At 45.9% G+C, this 14,901-nt stretch overlaps 2 protein-coding genes across 2 annotated transcripts in view; one reads left to right on the top strand and one right to left on the bottom strand.

Annotated features, from left to right (window-relative positions):
• Nucleotides 1-717: 717 nt before the first annotated feature.
• On the top strand, nucleotides 718-3,702 carry RASL11B (RAS like family 11 member B). The gene is made up of 4 exons (XM_065633757.1): nucleotides 718-868; nucleotides 944-1,000; nucleotides 2,086-2,162; nucleotides 3,032-3,702. Exons 1-4 carry the CDS (start codon nucleotides 736-738, stop codon nucleotides 3,497-3,499), a joined length of 735 nt encoding a protein of 244 aa, XP_065489829.1. The 5' UTR covers nucleotides 718-735; the 3' UTR covers nucleotides 3,500-3,702.
• A 1,727-nt stretch (nucleotides 3,703-5,429) lies between these two features.
• Nucleotides 5,430-14,901, bottom strand: part of SCFD2 (sec1 family domain containing 2) — a 198,491-nt gene continuing 189,019 nt past the window's right edge. The window contains exons 8-10 of the mRNA XM_065633853.1: nucleotides 11,518-11,637; nucleotides 7,369-7,487; nucleotides 5,430-6,649 (exon numbers count right to left, since the gene is read on the bottom strand). Coding sequence (XP_065489925.1) covers nucleotides 7,395-7,487; nucleotides 11,518-11,637 — 213 coding nt within the window. The 3' untranslated portion in view covers nucleotides 5,430-6,649; nucleotides 7,369-7,394. The remainder of the gene's footprint in view (nucleotides 6,650-7,368; nucleotides 7,488-11,517; nucleotides 11,638-14,901) is intronic.

The following is a 14,901-nucleotide window of genomic DNA, read 5'->3' as shown; positions in this document are numbered from 1 at the left end:
CATTCTTCGGTTTCAATTCTTTCCTCCGCAGTTGCTGCAGTTCTGATCCCAGACTGGTTTTTCGAAGTTGTCGGTCGGGGGAGGAAAGGGAAGGGAAAGGGAAGGGGGAGGGAAACGGGAGGGAAAGGGAAAGGGAAGAGCTTTTTGGCGGCGGGTGGAGATGTGGGACCGGCACCTGGCCCTGCGTGGAAGCAGGAGCGGTGCACCCGCGGCGGGGCGAGAACCAGACAGACGGCTGAGCCGTTATACTGCTGCGTCCGTCTGGGCGAGCCCGGCGGGGCTTTGGGAGGTGACCCCAGCGCCCCGATCTTCGGAAACGCTCCGTCGGTCGCCGTTAAGTGCTGGGGATGTTTGACGGTCGAGGCGTGTGGAGGTCACACTGTTTCCAGGCTTCTCCCCACGCCTAGAAACGCCTCATTTCCGACAGCCTTCGGCTCCCTCCGCCCGGGTCCCGCCGCCCTTCACTCGGCCGCTCGCCCCCGCCGCGCCCCGGCGCCCCGCGCAGCCGCCCGGCTCTGCCCGACGGGGCGGGGCTTGGGGCGGGGCTTGGCGGCGGCCGGGCGCGCTGAGTGGTCTCCGGGAGCGGGGGCGGGGCTTGGGGCGGGGCTTGGCGGCGGCCGGGCGCGCTGAGTGGTCTCCGGGGGCGGGGGCGGGGCTCGGGGCGGAGGCGGGGGCGAGAAAAGCGGCGGGGGAGCGGCCGCGGCGCGGCGGGCGCGGGCGGGCGGCGGAGCGGCGATGCGCCTGACGCAGAGCATGTGCACCATCGCCGAGTGCGCGCCCGGCGGGGACGCCTGTCCCGCCGCTGCCGCCGCCCGGCCCCGCCTCGTCAAGATCGCGGTGGTGGGGGGCAGCGGCGTGGGCAAGACAGGTGAGGGGGGCGGCGGTGGGGTCGGGGCGGGGCGGCGGAGCGCGGCTAACGGTTGCTGTCTGTGCCTGCCCGCAGCGCTGGTGGTGCGGTTCCTCACCCGGCGGTTCATCGGCGACTACGAGAGGAACGCAGGTAGGCGAGCGGCGGGGCGGCTTTGCTCCCGCCGGGCTCGGGGGTCGGGCGGCCCGCAGCCGGCTCGGGGGGTGGGTGCCGCCGGGTGAGAGCGGTGGGGAGCGGGAGAGCGGGGCCCCTGGAGCCGCCCGGGGCTGCCCGGCTGGAGAGCGGGGCGGGCGAGTCCTGGAGAGAAGTGCGGAAGCCCAGCGTGAGCCCGTGCGCACGGGTAAGGGGCAGCGCTTCAACCCGGGGCTGTAGGTGCATCTACCAGGTGCTTTTACCACCCAAAGCCCCCGAAGTGTCACAGGGCTGACACCTCGCTGAAAACTTGTTCCCCGCGCGGCTCTGGCAGCCCTGGGGAAGGTGCAGACCAGTCCCAGCCAATGTGCAGCTCCTGATCAGAGCTTTGCTGGTGCTGTGTTTTACTGCAGCTCTGTTCTCTGGCAAAACTTGCTTCATATGCTGAAAATGTCCCTCTTTGAAGAAGTCTCTTAGCTAAAACAAGAAAACATTCTGTAAACCTAATATTGCATCGTTCTTTGCAAACTGAATGCCAGCAGCTAAATGATCTAGGCAGTGCCACCTTAATGGGGAAAATGAAGAGGTGATGTGAGGTACTTGCTTCACTGTAGTCCAGTGGGAACTCTAACTAACGTGAATGTAAAATATACAGAACTCTGTTGAGGAAATGACTTGAAAAAACCAAACAAATTAAAACCCAACAGATCTTACAGGCCAGTCAGCAGATAGCTTCACTGAAGTGTGGAAATACTAAATAAGTAGACTGCTTTTCTGTAATAAAAGCTGGTTATTTTCCACACTTACCTTCATCGTCTAAGCTAAGACAGTCTTTAAGAAGCGGTTAAGTTCCAAGTTGCACATTATTAAATGCCAAGCTTCAAAACTAGTCAATGCAAGATTAAATCTCAGGCTTCTAATAACATCACAGATTTGTGGGTTGTTACACATAAAAAGTCTGTAACATTGGTTCCTTGCTTCATAAACAGTGAGAGAACTTTTCATACACAACTAATGGGCAGCAGAAGCAGCATCTGTGTGTAGAATGGTGGGTGTACTTGTGAACATGTTGGTGTTCTTGTCAGGTAATCTCTACAGCAGGCACATCCAGATAGATGGAGAGATGTTGGCTATTCAAGTGCAAGACACTCCAGGAGTCCAGGTGAGCTGGATGCAGCCATGCAGTTTGCCAAAGCAGCTCTAAATCTGTGTGTACTTGTGTCCCTCTGTGTGTGGCATCTTGTTACGGTCTTTCTAGAAAATATTTTGCTGTCCATGTCAGAGTTTGGTGTTCTGTGTGGGCGAGGTGGTAACTTGTGTTTCAACCAGTCAAGCCAGATACATTGCGTGCCTGTACTGCGCTGGTCGTAAAAGTAAACAAATCGCTGTTTTGATGAATCATTTGTACATTGGACGCCCATTACTTCTGAGTGGCTGAATTACTGAAAGATCTTTTTCCTGTATATTGGGAACATTAGACACAAAACTAAAAACAATTCTGTGCAAATAAGGTACATGTAGAAAAAAGTCATGGCTGCTGCCCAACAGGCTTCATAAATGTGTATGATGGAAAGTGAAGTCTGCTATATTGTGGTTGTGCTCATTAGTGTGTCACAAGTTAAAGTTTTGAATATATAGGCCTGAGTAATGCTGGATTGTTGCCTTTTTGAACTGGGCAACACTCCAGGTCTAAATGCTTCCAGCTCATATCTTTGCTTCCCCAGACTTACTGTCTAGCCAGTTAATTTCCCATTCTGTGGAACTACAAAGTCTTCCTTTGCATGCAGAACTACTCAGGTCAATTTTCCAGTTGAGTATACCAAACTCCAGTGTTAAATTCCAGCTTTTTGCAGCTGAATCAACATATGCATTTATTCACCATGCTGAGATTAAGTTTGTACTTACAATGTGAAATGCAAATATCTATGTCCGAAACTATAAAATGCTGTTAGGCTTTACAGACTCTTAAAGACAGGTTCCTTTAATCTTTTATGACTTCAGCCATCTAATTTGAGACCGTTCATTTTTCAGATCCATGAACATAGTCTGGATTGTAATGAGCAGTTGAACAGATGCATTCGCTGGGCAGATGCCCTGGTGATTGTCTTCTCCATCACAGACTATAAGAGCTATGAACTACTCAGTCACCTTTACCATCATGTTCGACAGTTGCATCCAGGAAACACAGTCCCTGTTGTCATCGTTGCAAACAAAGCTGATCTCTTGCATATCAAAGAGGTGGAACCTCAGCATGGACTTCAGCTAGCCAACATGCTGGGCTGTACTTTCTACGAAGTATCTGTCAGTGAAAACTATAATGATGTCTTCAATGCCTTCCATCTCCTCTGTAAAGAAGTCAGTAAGCAGCAAACAACCAGCACCCCTGAGAGGAGGAGAACCTCTCTTATTCCACGGCCAAAGTCACCCAACATGCAGGATCTGAAGAGAAGGTTCAAGCAAGCTTTGTCTGCCAAAGTGAGGACTGTCACTTCTGTTTGACAGCAGAGCCATTGGTCTTCCCCACTTCAGTTCCAGCTTGAGATTGAAACCTGGAGCGTTCAACACTGGCACATCTAGAGTCCAAGGCATTGTGTAAGCAGGCTGGTTCGGGCAGCCTTTCGCATGGCTGTAGAAACAAGTGGTTGCTTAAAAAAGGAACACTGGCAGGTTGGAAAAGGGAAAAAAAAAAAACAAAACAAAACCCAAACTCTTGAAATGGTTCTAGTATGTGACTTATAGAACGAGTATTCTAATTCGGAAAAGGAACTTTCCAGTAAATGAAACAAGTTTACTTTTCCTCCAGTCGGACAGATTTGGCTTTCATTTGTGCAGAAACAATCTTTCAGCTGTAACTCAACTTGTACTTGAGCAGGAAAACACCCTGAACTGCAGTTCACTGTTCAGATGTAATCACTTGAGTATTGTTTTCACATGGATGAAGGGCAGCATGATGTATCTGTTTAATTTCATTGCACAGTAGAACAGTATATTTCCCATGTATTTCAAAACAAATAAGCAAACATGAAATTGTTCTGTAAAAATACGTGTAAAATAAGTGGACATGACTGAGTATCAAGACTGTAAACAATGGTCTTTTATTTTTTTACTGGCTATGTTATTACTGACAACTTGAACAGACTTTGTATGCGAAACTATTGTCTTCAGGGTATGAACACACCTAATTACAAATAACTTGTGGTTTTTTACTGTCTGAAAAAAAATCCTGTCCAGACTAAATGATCCAACATGAAGGTTTTGAGGAATAAGCCTGGAGTTGGAGTGATAGTCCCTTATAGCTGCCACTGTAAGATGCACCTCTGTGTGCAATAGGCACAGAAGCATGGCTGGCTCCTGGCAATGAAGCTGGTGGTTTGTTCAGAGCTGAGCCAGTCCCTCTTCATCCTTAAACACAGTTGGCAGTTTTATATGTATATATTTTTTTTATTACATTGAGCCAATGGAGTTCACAGGCTAAAAGGCCTTATACACATGCACTTTAAAAAGCCAGTTGTGCTTTTGTTTAAACTGTAACTTATTTATTTTGTGTACAGTTACTCCTCATAGGGAGTGGACTTTTCATTCGTACTGCCTGGTTCAACATTAAATTTCTGAATTGAGTGTTTTCTTGTGTGTTCTTTGTGGGTGAGAAATGATGGGCAATAACCAGTGAACTGTTGAGACAAAGTAATGGTTTTCTCAAGGTAGTTAACATACACTGCAGAAACAGTCACAAAGCCTTTCCTGCCTATACTATTGCTTTATTAGCATAAACCACAGGGGGGAACCTCTCACAACTGCTTTACAACTTCCTTTTTAAGAACTCCTTTTAGGAGAGGAACCAAATAAGGCAGATACCTTTCAAATTAAAATGAGATTCTTCATTTCCCCTTGTCAGAAAAACTCCAGTGAGAAAGAAATGGTGTGAAGTAGGTCAAAATCAAGAAGCCTTATATATTGAGCTATATCACAATGAAGAAATTAAATTACAAGTCGTTGACTATTTTATTCATGTTTAAAGTAGCTTTACTGGGAGCCATCCTGAGGAGGCTGTTTGTGCTATGACAAGGATGACTGGCACAGGCTCACCTGGTCTGCACACAGCTCATACCTTGTGCAGGGAAAGCCTGACAAGGTCCTACTGATCATCATCTTTTTGACCATGAGCTACTGGCCAAGTGACTTAGGACTGGACTTGCAAACAAAACTGAGCTTGCCCTTCCAGTCTCAGCTTATTACCAAACACTGCTTAGCTTATTAACACAGCAGTAAGCCCATCTGCCCAGGGTGGCTTTGTGTTTTCTCCTACCTTTTGAGTTTAGTTTAGTGTCACATGCGGAGGGCTTGGACACTCCTTGCTGTGGTCCTGCACCTGCCCAAGCAACATCTCTTGTGCTCTTCCTGCTCACATGCAACTAGCAGGACACTCCTCATCCCCCTGGCCTTTTCCCCAAGTGCAGAATATGTGTAGCTACTACAGCTATTTCTTACAGATAAGGAGCTAACCATTACACTGGGGCCACTGGAAGGACTGCACTGGTCTTGGGCTACAAGAGGAGCAGCTTTTAGGCCCATCTTTCATCTCTTTGGCTACTAATCATGAGATGGTGGCTGAGCCCCAGTATCCATAGCCACAGCTGTGTGAAAGCCTCTCTAGGTTCCTCCCAGGACAGAAGGTTTAGGTTCTCAGAGGGAGTCAAATAATGCAAAATAAAAATGGGTCACAGGAATATAGTCCTGGTACATAGCCATACGTACTAGGAGAGAAGGAGAAGAGGGATGAGGTTTGGCATTGTAAGAACATTGCTTTATTGATTACAGAATTAACAAAACATCTATATTCTAAGATTAAGCAGTTCAGAAGGACAGAAAAGAAACCAAGAGACTGGCTATTTGCTTTCCAGTTGCTCTGTTCAAACTGTTTCATGAGCTTTTAACATTGCAATCTCATAATATTTCTCATTTTTATAGCACAAAGTTCCATTCTATAGTAATTCTTATAAACCTCTCTTCCACAGAAGCAGTATTGTCTATGCTTTATAATGGGTCCATTGTTTCCTTCTAGCCACTCAAAAGTCAATTTAAATCAAAATGCACCCTTTTCTGAAGACCACTATAAACATTTAAGAGAACTTATGCTAGCTAGTGAACGAAGGTTAAAAAGCTCCTTCCCATTTAATACCTTCCTTTGGCATAATAAAGAATGCTATGATAGAGTGAATGTCACTTATAATTTCGCATTCTTATCTCAGTGTAAGCTGTAGTCTTAGCATCCCTTGGATGAAGCAAGAGGATGCAGCTTTAGAGCTCCACCATTTTATGTTGCTATTCAGAACTCTTGGTGCTATACGCAATCACAATCTCTACTGGCTGCTGCTTTTTCATCACAGATTGTATCAAAGTTTTATAAGGAAAAATTACATAACTGAATTTGATAGCGGCTCTTTCATGGTCATAAATTTAAAATAAAAGCTGTTCACTATTCATGCTGTTCAGAAATCTAGCTCAAGAAAGAATCTGTTGCTGCGGCCTCTTGAAAATAGAATCGTGGTTTTTTGTTGTTTTTTTTTTTTTTTTTTCTCTCCTTTTTTAAATCCATGTGAGGGGAGGATTCTTCCAGGGTTATCAAACCATCAGAGCCCATATGTCCTCCTGCGTAAACCAACAGAGAAGTGTGCCATCAGAAACAGTCTTTTCTCCTGGGACTGTGGGTGGAGAAAGTAGAGCAGGAACCGGGAAGCTGAGAGAGAGGCAGCCACGTAACCCGGCCCCTGGGGTGGCTCTCTGCCTCTCTGCCCCCACCAGTCCTGCTGGGAGAGCATCCCCCGACCGGGAGGTGCTCTGCCGGCTAAATCAGGGCTGCGTTCCGTCGCCTCTGGGTTGAGGGACCAAATATGAGCAGAGGCGGTTAATGCTGTATAAGGCACATGTGTTTTGCAAGGTAACGTGACAGAGAGGGTGGATTTTGCTAGCCTTTCACTCCCTCAGCAGCATTTCCCACCAGAAGCAACCCCAGCGAAACCATCAGGAAAGTACTGCTCAGGGAGTGCAAATTCAGCATCACCTCGTCCTCAGCCGCCCCTTTTCTAGGGAATTATTACAAGTGATCACTCTTGCCATGCAGAGCAGGGCTGGTGTGGTTCAGCACCCTATGGTATTACCGTGAAGGAGGGGGGAGTTGTCACTGGACAAGTGGACCATTTTGGAGAGTTGCCCGTGAGCTGCACATGTCCCCATGCAGCCAGATAACCCTGCTGCTTCACCCCATTTCAGCTGGAGCCCTGACTGCAGCACGGGACATGTAATTTTTTTGAAGGCTGTTGGGAAGAGTGACAGACCAGGGATTTGATGTTTCCAGCTGAGACACTCACTCGTCTTCTCCACAGATCCTGCCCCGTCAGATATTGGTGTCAGGCTGGAGACGGTCCGTGGCAAACAACAACTCAATAGCACTATGCGGTGTCAGGAGTGCAGAGGAGAGCACAAGTACCTGAAAGAAGGGGGACAAGAAACAACAAGTCAAAATAAAGGGGACTGAGGGGGATGGAGCACTAATGAGCCATGGATATGAGCTGTTTGCTTCACTCAGCACCAGACAGGCTGTGTGTTTCTGGTGTTTACTGACAGGGCAATACAACTGGCCCAGTGAAACTGTCTGCTTGCTAATAACTGTAGTTAAGTCATTTTAAGGAGCATAATGACTGGTAGAATTGTACTCTTAATGAATGTGTGCTTTGACTCATTTCTACCCACATCTTACCCGGTGATTTGTTGTGACTGCCACTGTGTTTACTGCACGGCAGCAGCTGATGAAGCAGGGGTTTCCTCCCCTATAGCACAGCTTTGACTGATGGCTGTTGCCTCTCAGTTGGAGATGAGGCGAGCACCACTGAAGTGCTGCCGTGGGGAGCCACAGTCCCTGCTCAGAAACGTCTCTTCAGACCAGGCACAGGCTGTTCTGCACATCAGGACCAAAGCTCAACGTGGGGCACTGCCGAGACGCTATCGCTTTTGTTTGGTCAAATTTTTAATCCAAGATGGGTGTGATGAATGAACCTGTTGCTCACTACGGACATGATAGACACTCTGCTAGATGTAGGTATCTTGTTTTTCTCAAGTGAAAACCAGTATGCAGGTGCCTGGCATGAAGGCTCCTCTGAGGGCCAGAGCTACCAGCAAGGAGCGAGCGCATACGCTCTTGCTACATGGAGCTAACTCAGGGTCGAAGCCATAGGACACCGCTCTTACCAAGCCCCAAGTTCAGCAGTGTCTCTTGGGTCAGGCCTGCAGGCAGGGGTGTGAAGGCAGATTTATCTTACCAGCCCACTTGAACATGAATTTGCTTCTCCAGTGCAAATCAGAGGCGAGGAAGCACACGCATCAACAGCAGAGTACGTCTGTGTGTGTTTCCTCCAGTACCTCGTGCTCTTCATTGCACGGCTTAAATGTGTGGTACTGTTGCATTTCAACTTTTTTTGTTGTTCTTTCTTTCATCTTTTCACTTCAAATAATGAAAGGAATCTGGAGTTAAGTTACTACAGATCCCTTCTGTACTGATGATAGTCTCCCCCTCACTTCTCCCTTCCCTTGTCCTCCCACACAATCTGTGGCAAACTGACACTGATTATCTCCTCTCCTTCCTACGGCTGAAAAACTGTAATTTGCAGATGCCAAAGCCTGACATTGTCTTACTTACGTTACGTGAGAATCAAACTACAGCACAGTATGTGCCCATTGTGTTATCAAGCAATTTAATTCTGAAAAACATGAGCAGACACATTATTGAAGTTTTTTGGGTGTACAAGCCAAACATCAACAATAGCCACTGCCAGATAAAAGCAATTTCTACTTGGGAGTCCCACCACGGAACCCTGAGGGAATTTGTGCAACTAAGAGCAAGCCCAGAGAGAAAACTGAGAGCTCCAAATTTAATGTCTGAGAAAGGATGCAGTCAAATACAGTGGGACTTCCCTCCTTTCCCCTCAATATCTCTGAGGGCTCAGTGAGGGGGATAAATGTGAATATTTGTTCCTTCATTTTTACAGAGAAGGGGGGAGTTGCCCAGGGAAATAATGTCCACCTTTTCTCCAGGAAGGTCTCTTCAGGACAGTGTATCTCCTTTGAAGACCTCCTTATTCAGCGCAGTGTGCCTGTCTCTCCACCTGAAGGGCTGCCCCTCCTGATGGCAGCCAGGAGCCCGGAGCTCCCATCCTGACCCACCGCGCTGCGACGGGCAGTTCCTCTGCAGCGGAGGGCAGGGAAGGATGCAGCAAACGTCTGATGGTGCGTCTGGAGGGGCTTATCTGTCTGCACGTCCCAGCAACAGCCACATAGATGGTTGTGCATGTGGAGGAGGGAAAGTGAAACATCCACTTGTGCTCTTTCCCCTTTTTCAGTCCCCTGATTAAAGTAGAAAAAAAAGGTAATTTCTTCCCTTTATAGTAGGATACTTCTCACTAGGTTAGGGGAGCTATTCACCACCATGCAAAAACAAATGATGTGTAGGAAATGCTGTATTCCTTTGTGCTTCTGCATGGGAAATAAATTCGTCATTCAGATGCAGAGCAGTTCTGCGGATGGAAACATGTGTCTCCTACTCCACATTTAAATGTCATTTGCCTCAATTCCAAACAACTGCTGAAGTAATCAGTGCGTCCTGTCAGTTCTTTGGTTACTTTTGTCAATTCTTTGTTTTTGCACCCACACTCCATTTCTCCAAGAGCCAATAATTAGTATAAATGTCAGTGCTTTGTTTGACTGGAGGGGACCTGGGAGACCAGTGTTCCCCTGATGCCTGACCCTCATTGAACACCACAAAAAAGCTCTGTTAAATGCTGGCTCGAGTTAGACAAATGCCTGGCTTTTTGAAAAGAGAATAATCCCAAACAGGTGGCACATATTCACAGCTATAGTGCATAAATCCAGGTAAATCCAACAAACTCATAAATTTTTTCATATGAGAGACTTGTACAACTGCTTCTTTTCTTCTTTCTCTTCCCACTCCTGCCTCTCCCTCAAAGTCCTTTCACCTCTAACACAGCACATTTGGACAAAGGGCAAGTTGCAGTAAAAGCTTAAAATTCTTTAGGAATCTGCCTCAGAGGGTGACCTGCCGCCAGGGTTAAGCCAAAGCAAAGCAACACCAGATCCCATGTCACCACCGTCAAGCCTCGAGTCCCAGTAGAAAGCCACTGGAAAGTCTCCCTGCATAGTTCTCAGCCAACTCACGTGTTAACCCTCTGCTTATCTTTCAGGGTGTATTAATACATTTCGGGTGTGGATTAACTTGTCCATCAGTGTGTCACAACTCAATCCCCCTCCAAGAGGATAAAGAATTTCATTTGCTATTTTGAGATTAACAATAGGCTAATGGGGAAGAAATGTGTTATCAGATTAAAAAAAACCCCCCAAACATTGCTAAAAATGGCGTTTCGTTTTACAAAATGCTGTTTGAGACCACCTTGCAAAACAACTAAACTGTGGAAAACACATTTCAAACTGAGGGGCTGCTCTGTCTTTGGCTGGCTCCATTTTGCTAATGATTTCTCACTAATCAAAACTGTCTTCCACGGGAATTGAAAATAAGATGTTTACAAGACACCCTGGAAACTAGACTTATGTTTACGATGCAGCTGGTTACACAGAACTTCCCTGCAGTTTTTAGATTACCCTGTGTATCTGCACTACTCAGCAGATACCCAATTGCTCTTGTACATCCTTCTCCAAAGTTAACAATGATTTTTAACGTCTCAGACACTGCTGGAGCCCATCCATCATCCTCCTCTTCCTCCCCACTCCGTTCAGATGACAGCTGCTGTAGCCAGGTTCTGCTGCCAGAGAATGGAAGGGGCAAAGACCAGGCACATGGACACTACTGAAGCTTCACCACAGGAGCCATCCTCCTTCCAGGAGTCCAATAGCACATCCAAGGGCTGCAGAGACTTGGGGCTTTCTCCACACCATCTGCTTCAGGCTACTTAAGGCATGTAGCAGATGGGTGTCTATCAGAGATCCCTGGCCTAGCCCAGAAAGAGTACAGCTATACCCAGGCTAATTTATCCTGCTTCTCTGCAATGCTAATTGACTCGTCTGCAGAATCACCACTGATCTGTCACTAGATGGTAGCCAGGCCCTTGGCAGGCTTCTTCTGAGCATTGCTGCACTATTCAATGCCAAGGAGCCTGTAGCCTTTTGGACAGCAAATGTTTCTGTTTATAAAGAATACCAAGAAATGAATCTTTTGAGACATGATGAAAGCTCCTTCAGAATAATGCCTGTCTGCTCTGAACCCTCCAACCTGAGTTTGAACTTTTATTGCTGACTCTAACATGTAAAAACCAGACCCTTGGTGCCTGAACACTTGTTGTCTATAGATGTTTCACAGCAAAATCCTAACACCATTCCTATCCATGTGGCTGTGGCTTCATGCAGGTTTAGTACCAGTGCTACAGGGAACACTATCTGATGAATTTTCTCAGTCTTTTTTCAGATAGGAACGGTGTCTTTCGAGCTGTTTTTACCTGGGTACCAGGTTTGCATGTTGCTACCAGATCCTTCACCATTTTGACCTCAGAGACTGTCACTCCACCAACCATAAAGATGATCAGAAGAGGATGATCACCAGGGTGAGGGCGATTCACCTGTAAAATGAAGGAAAGCATTATTTGTAGTTGCTCAGTCCAACTCCAAACCTATGGACGAGCAGTGATTGGCTCCCTGAGCTGCTGGAGGAAGACTAATGAGGAAGCTCAGAAAGAAATATTCATAGAATGCTGGTTTCTGTAGTAGCTCAGAGCGAGATCAATGAGGATGACGCCTTGTTAAAACTAATGAACAGTTTCCAGGGAAATGGAGTCTTTATGGTTTCCACTGAAACCTAGAGGAGTTTCTCACAAGGTGTGAGGGCTTCTCCCTCCATTCCTTCTTCATTTCTTTCCTGCCTTTCTCAGAATGGGAGGAGGATACTTCGGTGGATGTGCACTTTGGATGCACATGTGCATGGAGCTTTAAGGAATGAGGGGTAAATCACTACCCAGTAGAAGCATGGGGTCCAGCCTAAACATGCTAGAATCCCCGCCTGAGATCAGCAATGGAAAGAACTGTAATGTGTTTTCACCAGTCCAGTAAATAATCCTTTACAATTCCAATGAAAACAAATCAGGTTCATTATAGTATAAAATTACTTTCTAGCTTGTTTCACTTCAGAGTTTTCAATACTTCTGTGACTGGTTTGTAACTAATATAGAGAAAATTTTGCTCAAACAAAACACTTGGTTCATTTTTCCCCAATTATCATTAAAATGGCACAAACATTCTACTTCATTTAAGACTTTATAAAACCGCATTGTAATTTTAAATGCGAAGGTGATGCTTTACGGCACTTTCCTCTTAACCACTCCTAGAAGTTTGATTGCTTTGCTGTTTCCTAGCAAACCCTTTCTTTCTTGACAGAACACACTCCCCTGACAACGCCCCACTCCAGTCCTTGGCAGTGATGTCAATGGAGCCCGTGCAATTGCTCTTGTCACACCACCCTTGCGTACGAAACACTCCAAATGTTTGTCTCCAAAACGTGACAGTGAGAACAGTTTAATTTACTCCTTTTTAGACTCTACGCCCCCTCTCCTTCCACAAGCGTAGGTTTTTGACAGCGTTCACTCGACAGAATGAAAGCGGCCATCAACCCGTGTTTGGGCGTAGCGCGGCTCCTTCGCTTCCACCACTGTGGCAGCTGCCTTGGATCCCTGTGGCTCCTCAGGGTTCAGCTCTTCTTGCCTTCCTACTGTGGCTGCCCCATGTTTAGGTTTTGGGCAGTTTTTCTTCCTGCCGCTCCGTCAGGCTTTCTGACCGGCAACCTTCAGAAGAGAGTCTTCCCTTTGGAGCACGCATGGGGGGCCGGCGTGGTCCCTCTCCAGGCCAGCTGCCCTTTGATTACACGGGGCTGCTCCCCAGGGGTCTGAAACCAGTACAAAAACGCCTTAGATAGATGTATTAGTGAGCTGAGTATTCATGTACTGGGTGTTTACTCTCTTAATTGCCCCCACTTTGCCAGCCGTGGAACTGATGGCACAGATAGAGTATTTATATGCTACAATTCAGGAGGATGTCCTGCAGTTCTGGTGTGATATTGAGCAATTTTCCATTTACACCAACAGACTGATTAAATGGATACACCAGAGCTTACAAAGACTTTCTTTATGCATTTTCCAACATCAGACTACTCACTTGTTACTATCTGCCTGTAACATAGTGCCAGCTCCAAATGAAAAAATGTCCATTCCTGTTACAAACACCATGAGGAGTTTAAGTAAGACCTAAATATTTACTTAAAATGCAGGTCAGATAGAGCTATTACTTGCTAAAACATTAGAGTATTTCACGCCATAATTGCTGCAAGGAGTGACACAAGGTTAAAGAAATAACTGCTTGCAAAGATGGCAAAGATAAAAGTTCACAAAATGCTCTGCTACGGTACTTCAAGGTAACACAGGAATTATTGTTTTGTTCCTTTTCATGGATCTTTGTTCTTCTTAACCCTCTCACCAGAGGAAACAGCTCCACTCCATCTCATGAAGCTTTTGAAGGACCCAAGACATATGCAAAGAGCTCGAACTTCAGAAGCTTGCTATTGAATAAAGTCTCTCTTTCCTAATGACAACAAACTCATCATAAACATGCATGCGTGACATTGGACACACTGAAAGGACACTCAGTATAAGAGCATTAATCGGAAAACACAAGCTTTCATGGCAATACTAAAGAGAAAATGTCTTGACAAATCATTTCCTTCAGTCAAAATAAACCTAGATCCAAACACATGGTGCCTATATAAAACTTATTATTTTTCAGAAGACTAAAGTTCAAACCACAAATTCCAGAAATGCATATTAAAAATACTATTAAGCATGCAAACCCTAAATCAAATTAAAATTGCAATGAAAAAGTTCTTGGAATCTGTAATTTCATTATGCTATGCACAAGTGTTTTGAAGGAGGACAATACTTTGGGTACAAAATATTTGGCTGTGTCGAGAATGCAAGTTTCTGCCAAGATTTTTTTGTTTGATAATACAACCACCCAAGGCTCTCTCTTTTGAAGGAACTGGCTGCATGTGGCTAAACACAGCTTATTTCTGTGATACAGAAGAACTAAAATGGACTGCAACAAAAGCAATGTGTATCTTCTGGGATCCTTCTAAAGTTCCCTTGTTTTGGTACATTTCTGAGGTCTCTGAATCACATTTACTGTGAGATCTGCATTTTGCAAAAATTCCCAAGTGAAATTCACATTCAGTTCAAAATACCACGCATAAAAAAAAATGGGATGGTTATCCTGGGCAAATAGAATGACTAACCAAGGAAAAAGCAAACCGATTACATCAAGCGAAGGAGCCTGAAGGAAGAAGGAGGAATGTTTCCTCGAGCTAGCAGAGCATCCTAGGTGGACACCAGCCTCCAGCCCTGAGCCCAACACTACTGCATTTCCTCAGGATGCTGATGGTCAGAGGGCTCTTTCTGTATGGAGGAGAGTGAGAAGGGGAGATGAGAAAGTGAGGTGACAGTGGGAATGAAACTCTAAAATGGAAGCAGGAAGGGGCTGGAAGACAGTTTTTTTTCTCATGGCAGATCACAAACCACAGCCTTTTCCTCTGAGGAAAGTCAGAAGAAACAACTTCTACTGTCCCATGACAGGTATCTCTGCCAACCAGGACACCAGCACCAATGCATCTGGTATTCATGACCAATCAGAAACCAATTAATTTAGCTGAATAACTGGAAAAAGGAAAACACATTGATCACCAGAAACTAGTATCAATGTATGACTAGTATCAATGGTATCAATGATACCAAGCTCAGATCATCATTAAAAAAATGGTATCGATGATACCAAGCTCGGATCGTCAT

Source organism: Caloenas nicobarica, chromosome 4, assembly GCF_036013445.1.
Source record: "Caloenas nicobarica isolate bCalNic1 chromosome 4, bCalNic1.hap1, whole genome shotgun sequence".
Lineage (NCBI taxonomy): Eukaryota > Metazoa > Chordata > Aves > Columbiformes > Columbidae > Caloenas > Caloenas nicobarica.
The sequence above is the reverse complement of the archived record's forward strand: the minus strand, read 5'-3'. Positions and strand labels throughout refer to the sequence as shown.